We start from the raw sequence: 13,407 nt of genomic DNA on the forward strand, positions 1-13,407 counted from the left end.
CGCGTCGCAGCCGCACCTCCCACTTGGTCTGTTGTCCGCTTGGACCCTGCTAGCCAGAGGGCAGGTGGATGCATTTTGTGACCGAGCACCAATGAAAACGCAGCCTTGGCTTTTGGTTCCAGATGGCTTGACTGCCTTGTTCCCGACCTTTCCCCAGCCCAGCAGCTGTCCTCCTGCGACTGCCTCAGCAGCATGGGCTGGAGTCCCCGAGAACATGTTAGCGATCAGATCTCCTGCTCCTGCAGTGAGGAACTGGAAACTAATACTTGCCTACTTCTCCTTCCCCCCCGCACCGCCCATGGACTTCAGACTCACCTCTACTGCCACACTAACCCCTCCCCACCTGAGCTCCCAGTGCAAACCTCCTCTCTTCTGGTTCTGGGACCAAGGGTCAGATTGAGACCCAGCAGCAGCGTGAAGTTCAGACCCAGGGATGTGGTTTCCCAATCCCAGCCTTCCAGAGTTTTGGCCTTTCTCCCCGCACTGGGCAGCCCTTGCTCATCCCCAGCCTCAGCACCCTCCTGAACCCCAGAAGGCTTAGAGTAGCCAGCTTGCCAAGGACTGAACACACGCTGGATTTCAGGGAGCAAAGAGACCACCCACAGATGCTGGATGGACACTGGGGGTTACCAGACACATGATTTTGAAAAATCGTAGCCCTGGTATCCTTAAGGTTTTGCGAGCAGGATAGAATTAACCCTGAGATGCTTTCCAGGCTCTCAGCCGAAACCATGGATTTTACAGGATGTGTCTATAGATGTGTGCCATCTGCAACAGCTTCAATTTGATTCCCAAAGCTGCTTTTCCTCCCCACCCAAGGAGTCTTAACAAGCATCTACCACTCTGCTCCATGGTTCTGACATGGCTAATTCCTGTGTCTGTCACCAGTGGGAGGGATTACTGTAAAGAACTGCTGGCTAAAGCTGTTTACAATCTACAGCACTTTGCACCCATCACAGGGCTGAGGTTATTCTGGGGAGCCAGGGCATTCATTTGTGAGCCAAAGCCAGTTAATGTACTGTGCTGATGTCCCTGCCTGGGACGCTAAGAGCCACTTAAAACCAAATACAATGTATACCTTCAAATCAGCGGCACTGCGATGGGTACCCGCATGGCCCCACAGTATGCCAACATTTTTATGGCTGACTTAGAACAACGCTTCCTCAGCTCTCGTTCCCTAATGCCCCTACTCTATTTGCGCTACATTGATGACATCTTCATCATCTGGACCCATGGAAAAGAAGCTCTTGAGGAATTCCACCATGATTTCAACAATTTCCATCCCACCATCAACCTCAGCCTGGACCAGTCCACACAAGAGATCCACTTCCTGGACACTACGGTGCTAATAAGCGATGGTCACATAAACACCACCCTATATCGGAAACCTACTGACGGCTATTCCTACCTACATGCCTCTAGCTTTCATCCAGATCATACCACTCGATCCATTGTCTACAGCCAAGCGCTACGATATAACCGCATTTGCTCCAACCCCTCAGACAGAGACAAACACCTACAAGATCTCTATCATGCATTCCTACAACTACAGTACCCACCTGCTGAAGTGAAGAAACAGATTGACAGAGCCAGAAGAGTACCCAGAAGTCACCTACTACAGGACAGGCCCAACAAAGAAAACAACAGAACGCCACTAGCCATCACCTTCAGCCCCCAACTAAAACCCCTCCAACGCATCATCAAGGATCTACAACCTATCCTGAAGGACGAGCCATCGCTCTCTCAGATCTTGGGAGACAGACCAGTCCTTGCTTACAGACAGCCCCCCAATCTGAAGCAAATACTCACCAGCAACCACACAACAGAACCACTAACCCAGGAACCTATCCTTGCAACAAAGCCCGTTGCCAACTCTGTCCACGTATCTATTCAGGGGATACCATCATAGGGCCTAATCACATCAGCCACACTATCAGAGGCTCGTTCACCTGCGCATCTACCAATGTGATATATGCCATCATGTGCCAGCAATGCCCCTCTGCCATGTACATTGGCCAAACTGGACAGTCTCTACGTAAAAGAATGAATGGACACAAATCAGACGTCAAGAATTATAACATTCAAAAACCAGTTGGAGAACACTTCAATCTCTCTGGTCACTCGATCACAGACCTAAGAGTGGCTATACTTCAACAAAAAAGCTTCAAAAACAGACTCCAACGAGAGACTGCTGAATTGGAATTAATTTGCAAACTGGATACAATTAACTTAGGCTTGAATAGAGACTGGGAATGGATGAGTCATTACACAAAGTAAAACTATTTCCCCATGGTATTTCTCCCTCCCACCCCACCCCCCACTGTTCCTCTGATATTCTTGTTAACTGCTGGAATTAGCCTACCTGCTTGTCACCATGAAAGGTTTTCCTCCTTCCCCCCCCTGCTGTTGGTGATGGCTTATCTTAAGTGATCACTCTCCTTACAGTGTGTATGATAAACCCATTGTTTCATGTTCTCTGTGTGTGTGTGTATATAAATCTCTCCTCTGTTTTTTCCACCAAATGCATCCGATGAAGTGAGCTGTAGCTCACGAAAGCTTATGCTCTAATAAATTTGTTAGTCTCTAAGGTGCCACAAGTACGCCTTTTCTTTTTGCGAATACAGACTAACACGGCTGCTACTCTGAAACCTTAAAACCAAATAGTTTTCAAAGTCAAACACTATAATGCTTTAGCCCTCTGTGGTTCCTCTCCTTTTTAAGAGCAAGAGGCTGGGTGAGTGAGGGCCTGTCCCTCAGCCTAATGTACTGTTCAGTCCTTTGGGGGATTTGTCACGCTATGACTAGAAATCCTGGCTCTGCCTTACAAGGCTGTATGTAAAGCATCCTTAGATTGAACTGATCTTGCATGGTCACAATGTGCAAGGATGGATGGAGCATGCTTGATCCTTAAGGACTTGGGAGCACTTCACAAATGGACAGACTGGGCACATCAGGGCTCAGGGCGTCATTCTGTCCTGATCACTAGTCATCACAACCTGTCTGTAAGTCTGTCTCCTCCCTGCGCTTTCCAATGGAGTGCTTTGTTTCTTGGACAGGCTGTTGGAATGGCTGCTCCGTAGTTAAGTTTAAATCCAGTCTGACTTCCCTCCATGATATGACATCATGACTAGAACATGGTCCTCTCTACCCCTTTGCTGTTTCCCTTTTAAGCTTCGTCTTCTGCAGCAAGGTGAAGGCCCCAGAGAAACAGCTGGTGCAGCCTGTTTACTCCCAGAAATGGTGCAGTGAGGCAGCATAATCTCCTCTCCCCATGTTGCCCTGCCGGTCTGCCTCAACCCTGATTTTAAGGGATCTGCTCTAGGTTGTGAGCAGTGATGATGAACAGGGAAGCTAATAGTGGTAACGGACTTCACCTGCAAACTGGATTGGACTGAAATTACCAGCCTTACCCAAGACACCAACAAATTGTAGTCTCCACCCACCTAGTCTCATAAATCAGTTTAGACTGTTGGCTGAACAGAGAGCAGATGATGTGGACTTAACCAGCATGCACTGCAGTGTGATTGGGGACATGTGACCCAGGGGGAAAGAGGTTGCTGACAAGACTGGACTTTGTGTCCTGCACAGAGTTCCTTGTGATTAGTTACTGAGCAGTCAGCTTTGTGGAGCAAAGGCAGCTGGCTTGGAAAAGGCAGAGGGATACAAACGGACGTAGCTGGCTCTAAACAGGGGACCCTTTGCCATGAGCCATACAGAGCTGGGATTTCAGTGGGGGACAGTTCCTGCAGGGTGGGTTGTTCTGGCTGGGATATGGGTGGTGGTTGGAATCTGTACCTGGTTCATTGAAAATATTGTGATTCACTTTAACCAGGTGTGTGTTTTTTTGTCTTTAACAGGCGACAGCCAAGACTGCCTTCCTATTCATCTTACCTCAGTATAACATTAGCGTGCCTACAGCAGGTAAGAGCATCCACACCAAAGAAGCAGCCCTGCATACAAATCCTCTGCAGGATCTCAGCAGACTGTGTCACTCACCCTCATTGCTAAGCAACCCGGGCGGAATGGGATAGTCTCACATTCCACAACATACATGACACGGGGGATTTTCTCATAGCAGAAAGCTACTTTAAAAAAAACTATGCTAGCAGTTAGGGAGTAGCTCAGTTACTGTTTATCTGGGCTGTTAATCCTCATGTGTCAGGGCATAAACTTCCCACTAGCTGGGGTCAGGAAGAAAATTTCCTTAATGACACATAGTTGTTGTAATGCTTCTTCCATCCCTCTCCCACAAAATCACTTGGCCAAACCAATCCGGGCACTTCACAGCATAATCCTCCCAAACTGTCTTAACGTTCAGACAAAAAATAATTGCCTGGCTCTATGCACAGGGTGTTTTTATTGTCTGCTAAGGAGCATTTGGCTGAGACACCGTGTTGGACTGCATGGGCTATTGGCAATTCCTACAGCTTTTAATTCTTGAAGTAGTTAGTTTTTGGGAGGAAAGAAAAAGAAAGGGAACAAGATCACTGAAAACCAGGATTGTGTAAATGAAATCAGATGTGGGTGCCCCAGTAAAATCAATCCAGCACAATCTACCATGCTCTGTTCGGACATATAGTAAATGCCAGTCCTTTTCACCGAAGAGCTTGCAGTTTGTGTTAATCCTAGATGCTGGAGATGGAAAAGATCTATTAGGCTGTCTTGCTTGTCTCTTACACAGAGCTCTCCAACAGTATCTCTTCCAGTGCTCTGCCCAGTCTTGCTTTCATTGTCCTAAGTAATGACCCATCTGCTATGTTCTCTGGGAGACTAGGTTTAAGTGTTCGCTATATGTAGCTTGGTTAAGTGATCCCTGAGGGGATGAGTGTCTGGTGCGTGGCAATCTGCAGATATTTAAAGTGTGTAAATGCCAAGGAAGGAAAGGAGTTGTTGGAGCTAAGGGCTGGTCTGCACTGAAATGTTACATCTGCATAGCTATCACTCTGGGGGCGGAGGGGGGGAGAATTTGAAAAACTCACACTTCTGAGAGATGGAGTTAATTTAATCTAACATCCGTGTAGACAGCACTAGATCAGAGGAAGAATTCTTCTACCAGTCTAGCTACCACCTCTCCGGGAGGTGGATTAACTAGAGCGATGGGCGAATCCCTTCGTCACTGTAGTTGGTGTCTACACTGAAGTTACACCTGTGTTGCTGTAGCATTTGGAGCGAAGACATAGCCTAATAGTGTGGGGTACAACTAGGGCTAATGAGATGAAAGGGCAACGTTTCTGATCATAACATTAATGTTTAGGCTAGAAGGGACCACTCTGATCATCTAGTTTGACCTATAAAGCACAGGCCAGAGAATTTCACCCAGTGAATACTGCAGTGGAGTGAATTCTATGAACCTATGAAATAATCTCCCAAGGGAAGTGGTGGAAGCCCCAACATTTGGGACATGTAAAAACGGGACCAACCACTGGGTATAATAGGGAACAGCCCAGCATTGGCAACAGAGAGATGGAGTAGCTAACCTAACAGGGACCCTTCCATCTCTGACCCAATTGTTCTGTAGTGCAGTAGAATGCACTTGTAGAAAACTTATGTTGCTAGCTTCAATTTTTCTTGGCTGAGCTTCATCTCTATCTCAAGGTGAAGACACTGTCACACTAGCTGCTCATAAATCCAACATACCCTACTTAATTTACTCAGAGGTACCTTCTCCTGCAGTTAGCAAAAGAACAATTACAGGTAGAAAGGTCTGTGAAATACTTTAAAGAAAGGAGATGGGATGGTCCAACTATAGTGTCAAGTAATAAAACTGCTAAAAACCTCACAAACCCTGCAACATTTATTATAGGAACATAGGAATTGCCAGACTGATTCAGACCCAAGCTCCATGGAGCCCAGTATCCTGTCTCTGACAGTGGCCAGTACCAGATTCCTCAGAGGAAGGTGTAAGAACCATGCAATGGGCAGATGTGGATTATTCCAGTTCACACACAGGTTTTGTCCCTGTCTCTGAGGGCTAATATCCTTTACAAAATGTTTGTTGTCTTTAATTAGAATTCTGGATATTCTTGTTATGAAAATAAATGTCCAGCACTTTGAATCTTGCAAAGTTCGTAGCCTCAACAGTTTCCTGTGGCAATGAGTTCCACAGCTTGAGTTTTACATGAACTAGTATTTCCTGTTGTTGTTTTTGAAATTGCCACCTTTCAGTTTCATTGCATGTCCCATGATTCTTGTGTTATGAGGCAGGGAGAGTAGATGCTCCCAATCCATCTTCTTTAGACCAGTAATTATTTTATCTTTTTTATCAGGACTCCGCTTATTCATCTGTAAGGTATCAATCCCTTCCTAGAGGAGATTTTCAAGGCTTTTGATCATTCTCATAACTCTTCTCTCAGCCCCCTTTAGTTCTTCAGTACTTATTTTAATAACTTTTAAATGAGATCAGATACCATAAGTAGCTGGGATTATACATACTCCATATTTAAAACGTGACTCACGCTGTCTGGAGTAGCTCACAACTGAGAGTGCCAATCTCGGGTCAGACTGTCAGAAAACAGGGTAGACACCCCCAAACTGGTGGTGTATTCTATAGTTAGATTTTACCAAGCCAGTAACAATTGTGAACTTCTGGATCACTATATTAGCCTTACCATGGAGTCACAAGCAGTTCCCTTAGGGTCTCCAGCCGATTTTGCCACTCGGACAAACGGGACTTCATGATAATGGTCCCTTATACCAAATATCACTTGACATTATGTTACTCCCAACCTCAAAGGGTCAGTCACTTACCCCAGTCTGTATCTCACACCAAAGATCGCTCTGGTAGCCAATTTTTCTAGTAAAGTAAAGGTTTTTTTTAAAGCCAAGACAGGAAATGAGTTACTTAGAGGTTAAAACAGGTAAAATACATTAACAGGTGAGTCAAAGTTTGTAAGTCCAAATGATAGCGAAGATGTAGTGATGGGCGAGTTTTCCATACCTCTCTCAGGGTTACCCAAAATAACTTCGGGGATCTCTGTCTTGCTTCCGGAGTGCTCCCTGTGAGTGTCCAAACGATCCAGAGCTACAGGCTCGATCCCTAGATCCATCTTTACAGCTGCTTTCTGTTGCTGGCAAGTCTTTCCATCACAGCATGGGCTCTCTCTTTGTGGACGAAATACAAACTGAGTTTGTGACTTTCCATTGTCAAACACAATGAACCATGCTTTGAGGTTAGCAGTCTTTTACATTTCCAAGGCTTCAATCTTGTGTGATGGTTAAACCTAACGTAAACACAATGTGATAGCCAGAAACAATGCTTCATTAGTTTTCATGAAGTATACACATCCAGTACATTCACATTTTAACTAGTGCACGCTTTAATCTAGGATTACCTATATTTACTGTAAGGAGAGTTTCAGAGTAGCAGCCGTGTTAGTCTGTATTCGCAAAAAGAAAAGGGGTACTTGTGGCACCTTAGAGACTAACAAATTTATTTGAGCATAAGCTTTCGTGAGCTACAGTTCACTTCATCAGATGCATTTTGTGAGCTGTAGCTCACGAAAGCTTATGCTCTAATAAGTTTGTTAGTCTCTAAGGTGCCACAAGTACTCCTTTTCTTTTTGCGAATACAGACTAACACAGCTGCTACTCTGAAAAGTGGACAATGTCACTGACGCTGACAGGCCAGCTCAGATCAAAGCCATGGACCATTCACTAAGGTGCCACAAGAACTCCTTTTCTTTTTGTAAGGAGAGTGATCACTTAAGATAAGCCATCACCAGCAGCAGGGGAGGAAAGGACGAAAACCTTTCATGGTGACAAGCAGGTAGGCTATTTCCAGCAGTTAACAAGAATATCTGAGGAATAGTGGGGGGTGGGGTGGGGGGGAGAAATAACATGGGGAAATAGTTTTACTTTGTGTAATGACTCATCCATTCCCAGTCTCTATTCAAGCCTAAGTTAATTATATCCAGTTTGCAAATTAATTCCAATTCAGCAGTCTATCCTTGGAGTCTGTTTTTGAAGTTTTTTTTGTTGAAGGATAGCCACCCTCAGGTCTGTAATCGAGTGACCGGAGAGATGGAAGTGTTCTCCAACTGGTTTTTGAATGTTATAATTCTTGACGTCTGATTTGTGTCCATTCATTCTTTTACGTAGAGACTGTCCAGTTTGACCAATGTACATGGCAGAGGGGCATTGCTGGCACATGATGGCATATATCACATTGGTAGATGCGCAGGTGAACGAGCCTTTGATAGCGTGGCTGATATGATTAGGCCCTATGATGGTGTCCCCTGAATAGCTTTGTGGACAGAGTTGGCAACGGGCTTTGTTGCAAGGATAGGTTCCTGGGTTAGTGGTTCTGTTGTGTGGTGTGTGGTTGCTGGTGAGTATTTGCTTCAGATTGGGGGGCTGTCTGTAAGCAAGGACTGGCCTGTCTCCCAAGATCTGTGAGAGTGATGGGTCGTCCTTCAGGATAGGTTGTAGATCCTTGATGATGCATTGGAGAGGTTTTAGTTGGGGGCTGAAGGTGAGGGCTAGTGGCGTTCTGTTGTTTTCTTTGTTGGGCCTGTCTTGTAGTAGGTGACTTCTGGGTACTCTTCTGGCTCTGTCAATCTGTTTTTTCACTTCAGCAGGTGGGTATTGTAGTTGTAGGAATGCGTGATAGAGATCTTGTAGGTGTTTGTCTCTGTCTGAGGGATTGGAGCAAATGCGGTTATATCGTACAGCTTGGCTGTAGACAATGGATCGTGTGGTATGATCTGGATGAAAGCTAGAGGCATGTAGGTAGGAATAGCGGTCAGTAGGTTTCCAGTACAGGGTGGTGGTTATGTGACCATCGCTTATTAGCACCGTAGCATCCAGGAAGCGGATCTCTTGTGTGGACTGGTCCAGGCTGAGGTTGATGGTGGGATGTAAATTGTTGAAATCATGGTGGAATTCCTCAAGGGCTTCTTTTCCATGGGTCCAGATGATGAAGATGTCATCAATGTAGCGCAAGTAGAGTAAGGGCATTAAGAGACGAGAGCTGAGGAAGCGTTCTAAGTCATCCATAAAAATGTTGGCATACTGTGGGGCCATGCAGGTACCCATCGCAGTGCCGCTGATTTGAAGGTATACATTGTCCCCAAATGTGAAATAGTTATGGGTGAGGACAAAGTCACAAAGTTCAGCCACCAGGTTAGCCATGACATTATCGGGGGTACTGTTCCTGACTGCTTGTAGCCCATCTTTGTGTGGAATGTTGGTGTAGAGGCTTCTACATCCATAGTGGCTTGGATGGTGTTTTTAGGAAGATCACCAATGGACTGTAGTTTCCTCAGGAAGTCAGTGGTGTCTCGAAGATAGCTGGGAGTGCTGGTAACGTAGGGCCTGAGGAGGGAGTCCACATAGCCAGACAAACCTGCTGTCAGGGTGCCAATGCCTGAGATGATGGGGCGTCCAGGATTTCCAGGTTTATGGATCTTGGGTAGCAGATAGAATACCCCAGGTCGGGGTTCTAGGGGTGTGTCTGTGCAGATTTGTTCTTGTGCTTTTTCAGGGAGTTTCTTGAGCAAATGCTGTAGTTTCTTTTGATAACTCTCAGTGGGATCAGAGGGTAATGGCTTGTAGAAAGTGGTGTTGGAGAGCTGCCTAGTAGCCTCTTGTTCATATTCCGACCTATTCATGATGACGACAGCACCTCCTTTGTCAGCCTTTTTGACCAACCTCTCCAACGCATCATCAAGGATCTACAACCTACCCTGAAGGACGACCCATCACTCTCACAGATCTTGGGAGACAGGCCAGTCCTTGCTTACAGACAGCCCCCCAATCTGAAGCAAATACTCACCAGCAACCACACACCACACAACAGAACCACTAACCCAGGAACCTATCCTTGCAACAAAGCCCGTTGCCAACTCTGTCCACATATCTATTCAGGGGACACCATCATAGGGCCTAATCACATCAGCCACACTATCAGAGGCTCGTTCACCTGCGCATCTACCAATGTGATATATGCCATCATGTGCCAGCAATGCCCCTCTGCCATGTACATTGGCCAAACTGGACAGTCTCTACGTAAAAGAATGAATGGACACAAATCAGACGTCAAGAACTATAACATTCAAAAACCAGTTGGAGAACACTTCAATCTCTCCGGTCACTCGATTACAGACCTGAGGGTGGCTATCCTTCAACAAAAAAACTTCAAAAACAGACTCCAACGAGAGACTGCTGAATTGGAATTAATTTGCAAACTGGATACAATTAATTTAGGCTTGAATAGAGACTGGGAATGGATGAGTCATTACACAAAGTAAAACTATTTCCCCATGGTATTTCTCCCTCCCACCCCACCCCCCACTGTTCCTCTGATATTCTTGTTAACTGCTGGAATTAGCCTACCTTGCTTGTCACCATGAAAGGTTTTCCTCCTCCTCCCCCCCCCCCCCCCCCCCCCCCCCCCGCTGCTGGTGATGGCTTATCTTAAGTGATCACTCTCCTTACAGTGTGTATGATAAACCCATTGTTTCATGTTCTCTGTGTGTGTATATAAACCTCCCCTCTGTTTTTTCCACCAAATGCATCCGATGAAGTGAGCTGTAGCTCACGAAAGCTTATGCTCAAATAAATTTGTTCGTCTCTAAGGTGCCACAAGTACTCCTTTTCTTATTGTCCACTTTTGTTAGGCCTCAAACACCAAATTTGGCATATTTAAAATCAGTCCTGCCTGTTTAAAAGTACTTAAGCGTTGCTGTTCTCAGCATCACGATGTCTTTCTGGTTTAGGAACCTAAATCTTATTTTCAAAAGGGATTTAGGCACTGAAGAGTCTAATCACATCAACTGCTTTCAAAATCCCCCTAGGTGCATATCTGCATCTTTAGGCACCTAAATCCCTTTGGAAAATTTCCCCTAAATGTTCATTAAAGATACACAGATTAAAGCTGACAGTACAAACTATTTTAGAACATAAAAACCTAAGAATGCCCATAATGGGTCAGACCAGTGGTCCTTCTAGCCCAGTATCCTGTCTTCCGACACTGGTCAGTGCCAGATGCTTCAAAAGGAAAGAAAAAACAGGACAATTATCAACTGATCAAGTCCCTGTCATCCAGTCCCAGTATCTGGTAGTCAGAGGCTTAGGGATGCCCAGAGCCCTGGGGTTACATCCGGTGATGAGCTGCCAAAATCTTAACAACCGGTTCCCTATAAAAAGTTCTGATTTTAAGGGATGTACCAGTATGTATTTTTTGTACCAACAGGGTTACCATACGTCTGCATTTTCCCAGGCGATTTAAGAACCAAAAAGCCTGACCTGTCTGGGAAAATACGGATGTATGTTAACCCTGCCTAAAGTTCTTTTTTAAAAAGATGGGCCTGAACTAGAAATGAGCTCCATTTCACATCAGTGGGTCCCCGCCCCTCCCTGGGAGTATGCTACGGTGACCAGATGTCCCGATTTTATAGGGACAGTCCCAATTTTGGGGTCTTTTTCTTATATAGGCTCCTATTACCCCCCACCCCCGTCCTGATTTTTCACACTTGCTGTCTGGTCACCCTAGGGTGTGCACATGTGTGGGTCCTAGCTGCTCCCTGCCCAACTTCATTGGAGCAGATGTGCAGGGTTACTGCCTTGGGAACTGTAGGGCACCAGGGTCATGAGGCCAGCTGCAGACAGGGGCGTGGGGCAGGGCTAGCTGGAGGCAGGGGGTGCAGGGCTGGCTGTGGAGCTGGCTGAAGAAAGGAGGGTGTGGGGTTGGCTGGAGGCAAGGGGGTGTAGGGCTGGCTGCGGGCAAGGCAGGGGGTGCGGAGCGGGCTGGAGACAGGAGGGTGCAAGGTTGGCTGGAGGCAAGGGGGTGTGGGGCTGGCTGGAGACGGGCTGGCTGCAGGCAGGGGGTGGTTGGAGGCAGGGACTGGCTGCGGGCAGGGCAGGGGGTGGGCGGAGGCTGGCTGCGGGCAGGGTGGTGGGTGCTCATGGGGAGAGCAGCAGGATACAGCCCCGGCCCAGCAGAGCAGCCGGGGACCCACCAGGCAGCGTCGGGAGCCCCAGGGCCAGGGGAACAGCAGCAGCACCAGGGCTCGCACCCAGGGCCAGACGGCAGCCCATATGGCTCCTGCAGCGCAGCGCTGTGCCCCTGGCATCCGGAGGAGGAATTGCATCACTTCCCGGCCGGAGCCCATCAAAGTCTCAGCGCCCCCTGCAGGGAAGCGGGTTAACAACTGGTTCTAAAACTGCTTCAAAATTTAACAACCGGTTTGCGCGAACCGGCTCCAGCTCACCACTGGTTCCATCCCTGACCAATTTGGCTAGTAACCTTTGATTTAACCTATCTTCCATAAACTTCTCTAATTCTTTTGACCTTCACAACATCCCCCAGCAATGAGTTCCACAGGTTGATTGTGCGTTGCCTGAAGTACTTCCTTTTGTTTGTTTTAAACTTTCTGGCTATTAATTTCATTGGGTGACCCCTCGGTCTTGTATTATGTGAGGGATAAATAACACTGCCTTTTACTCACATTGTCCATGCAATTCATGATTTCATAGAGCTCAATCATATCGCTTCTTAGTCATCTCTCTTCCAAGTTGAACGGTTCTAGTCTTTTTAGTCTCCTCAAATGGAAGTTGTTCCACATTCTATATCATTTTTATCGCCCTTCTCTGTATCTTTTCATTTTCTAATATATCTTTTTTGAGATGAGGTGACCAGAACTGCACACAGTATTCAAGGTGTGGGTGTACCATGGATTTACGTAGTGGCATGATATTTACTGCCTTCTTATCTATCCCTTGCCTAATAGTGCCTAACATTGTTAGCTTTTTCGACTGCCGCTGCATATTGAGTGGATTTTTTTCAGAGAACTAATCACAATGACGCCAAGATTTCTTTCTTCAGTGGTAACAGCTATGTTAGACCCCATCATTTTGTATGTATAGATGGAATTATGTTTTCCAATGTACGTTGCTTTGCATTTATTCACAGTGAATTTCATCTGCCTTTTTTTTTTTTTTTTTTGCTCAGTCTTGGATTTAACTATCTTGAGTAATTTTGTATCATCGGCAAATTTTGCCACCTCACTGTTTACCCCTTTTTCCAGATCATTTATGAATATGTTGAACAGCACTGGTCCCAGTACAGATTCCTTCGGGACACCACTATTTACCTCTCTTCCTTGTGAAAATTGACTGTTTATTCGTACTGTGTTTCCTATCTTTTAAACAGTTACTGATCCATGAGAGGACCTTTCCTCTTATCCCATGACAGCTTACTTTGCTTAAGAGCCTTTGTTGAGAGAGCTTTTCAAAGGCTTTCTGAAAGTCCAAATATACTATATTCACTGGATCACTCTTGTCCACATGTTTGTTGACCCCCTCAAAGAATTCTAATAGATCAGTGAGGATGATTTCCCTTTACAAAAGCTACGTTCGCTCTTTCCCCCAACAGATCGTGTTCATCTATGTGTCGGATAATTCTGTTTT

The 13,407-nt window shown here is 46.0% G+C and overlaps 1 protein-coding gene across 2 annotated transcripts in view; it reads left to right on the plus strand.

Moving 5' to 3' along the window:
- TRAM2 (translocation associated membrane protein 2) overlaps positions 1-13,407 on the plus strand; it is a 61,454-nt gene that overhangs the window by 22,321 nt on the left and 25,726 nt on the right. For both annotated transcript variants that reach the window (XM_038397576.2, XM_043510112.1), the window contains one exon: positions 3,858-3,921. In XM_038397576.2, coding sequence (XP_038253504.1) covers positions 3,858-3,921 — 64 coding nt within the window. The remainder of the gene's footprint in view (positions 1-3,857; positions 3,922-13,407) is intronic.

Source organism: Dermochelys coriacea, chromosome 3 (genome assembly GCF_009764565.3).
Source record: "Dermochelys coriacea isolate rDerCor1 chromosome 3, rDerCor1.pri.v4, whole genome shotgun sequence".
NCBI classification, from domain to species: domain Eukaryota; kingdom Metazoa; phylum Chordata; order Testudines; family Dermochelyidae; genus Dermochelys; species Dermochelys coriacea.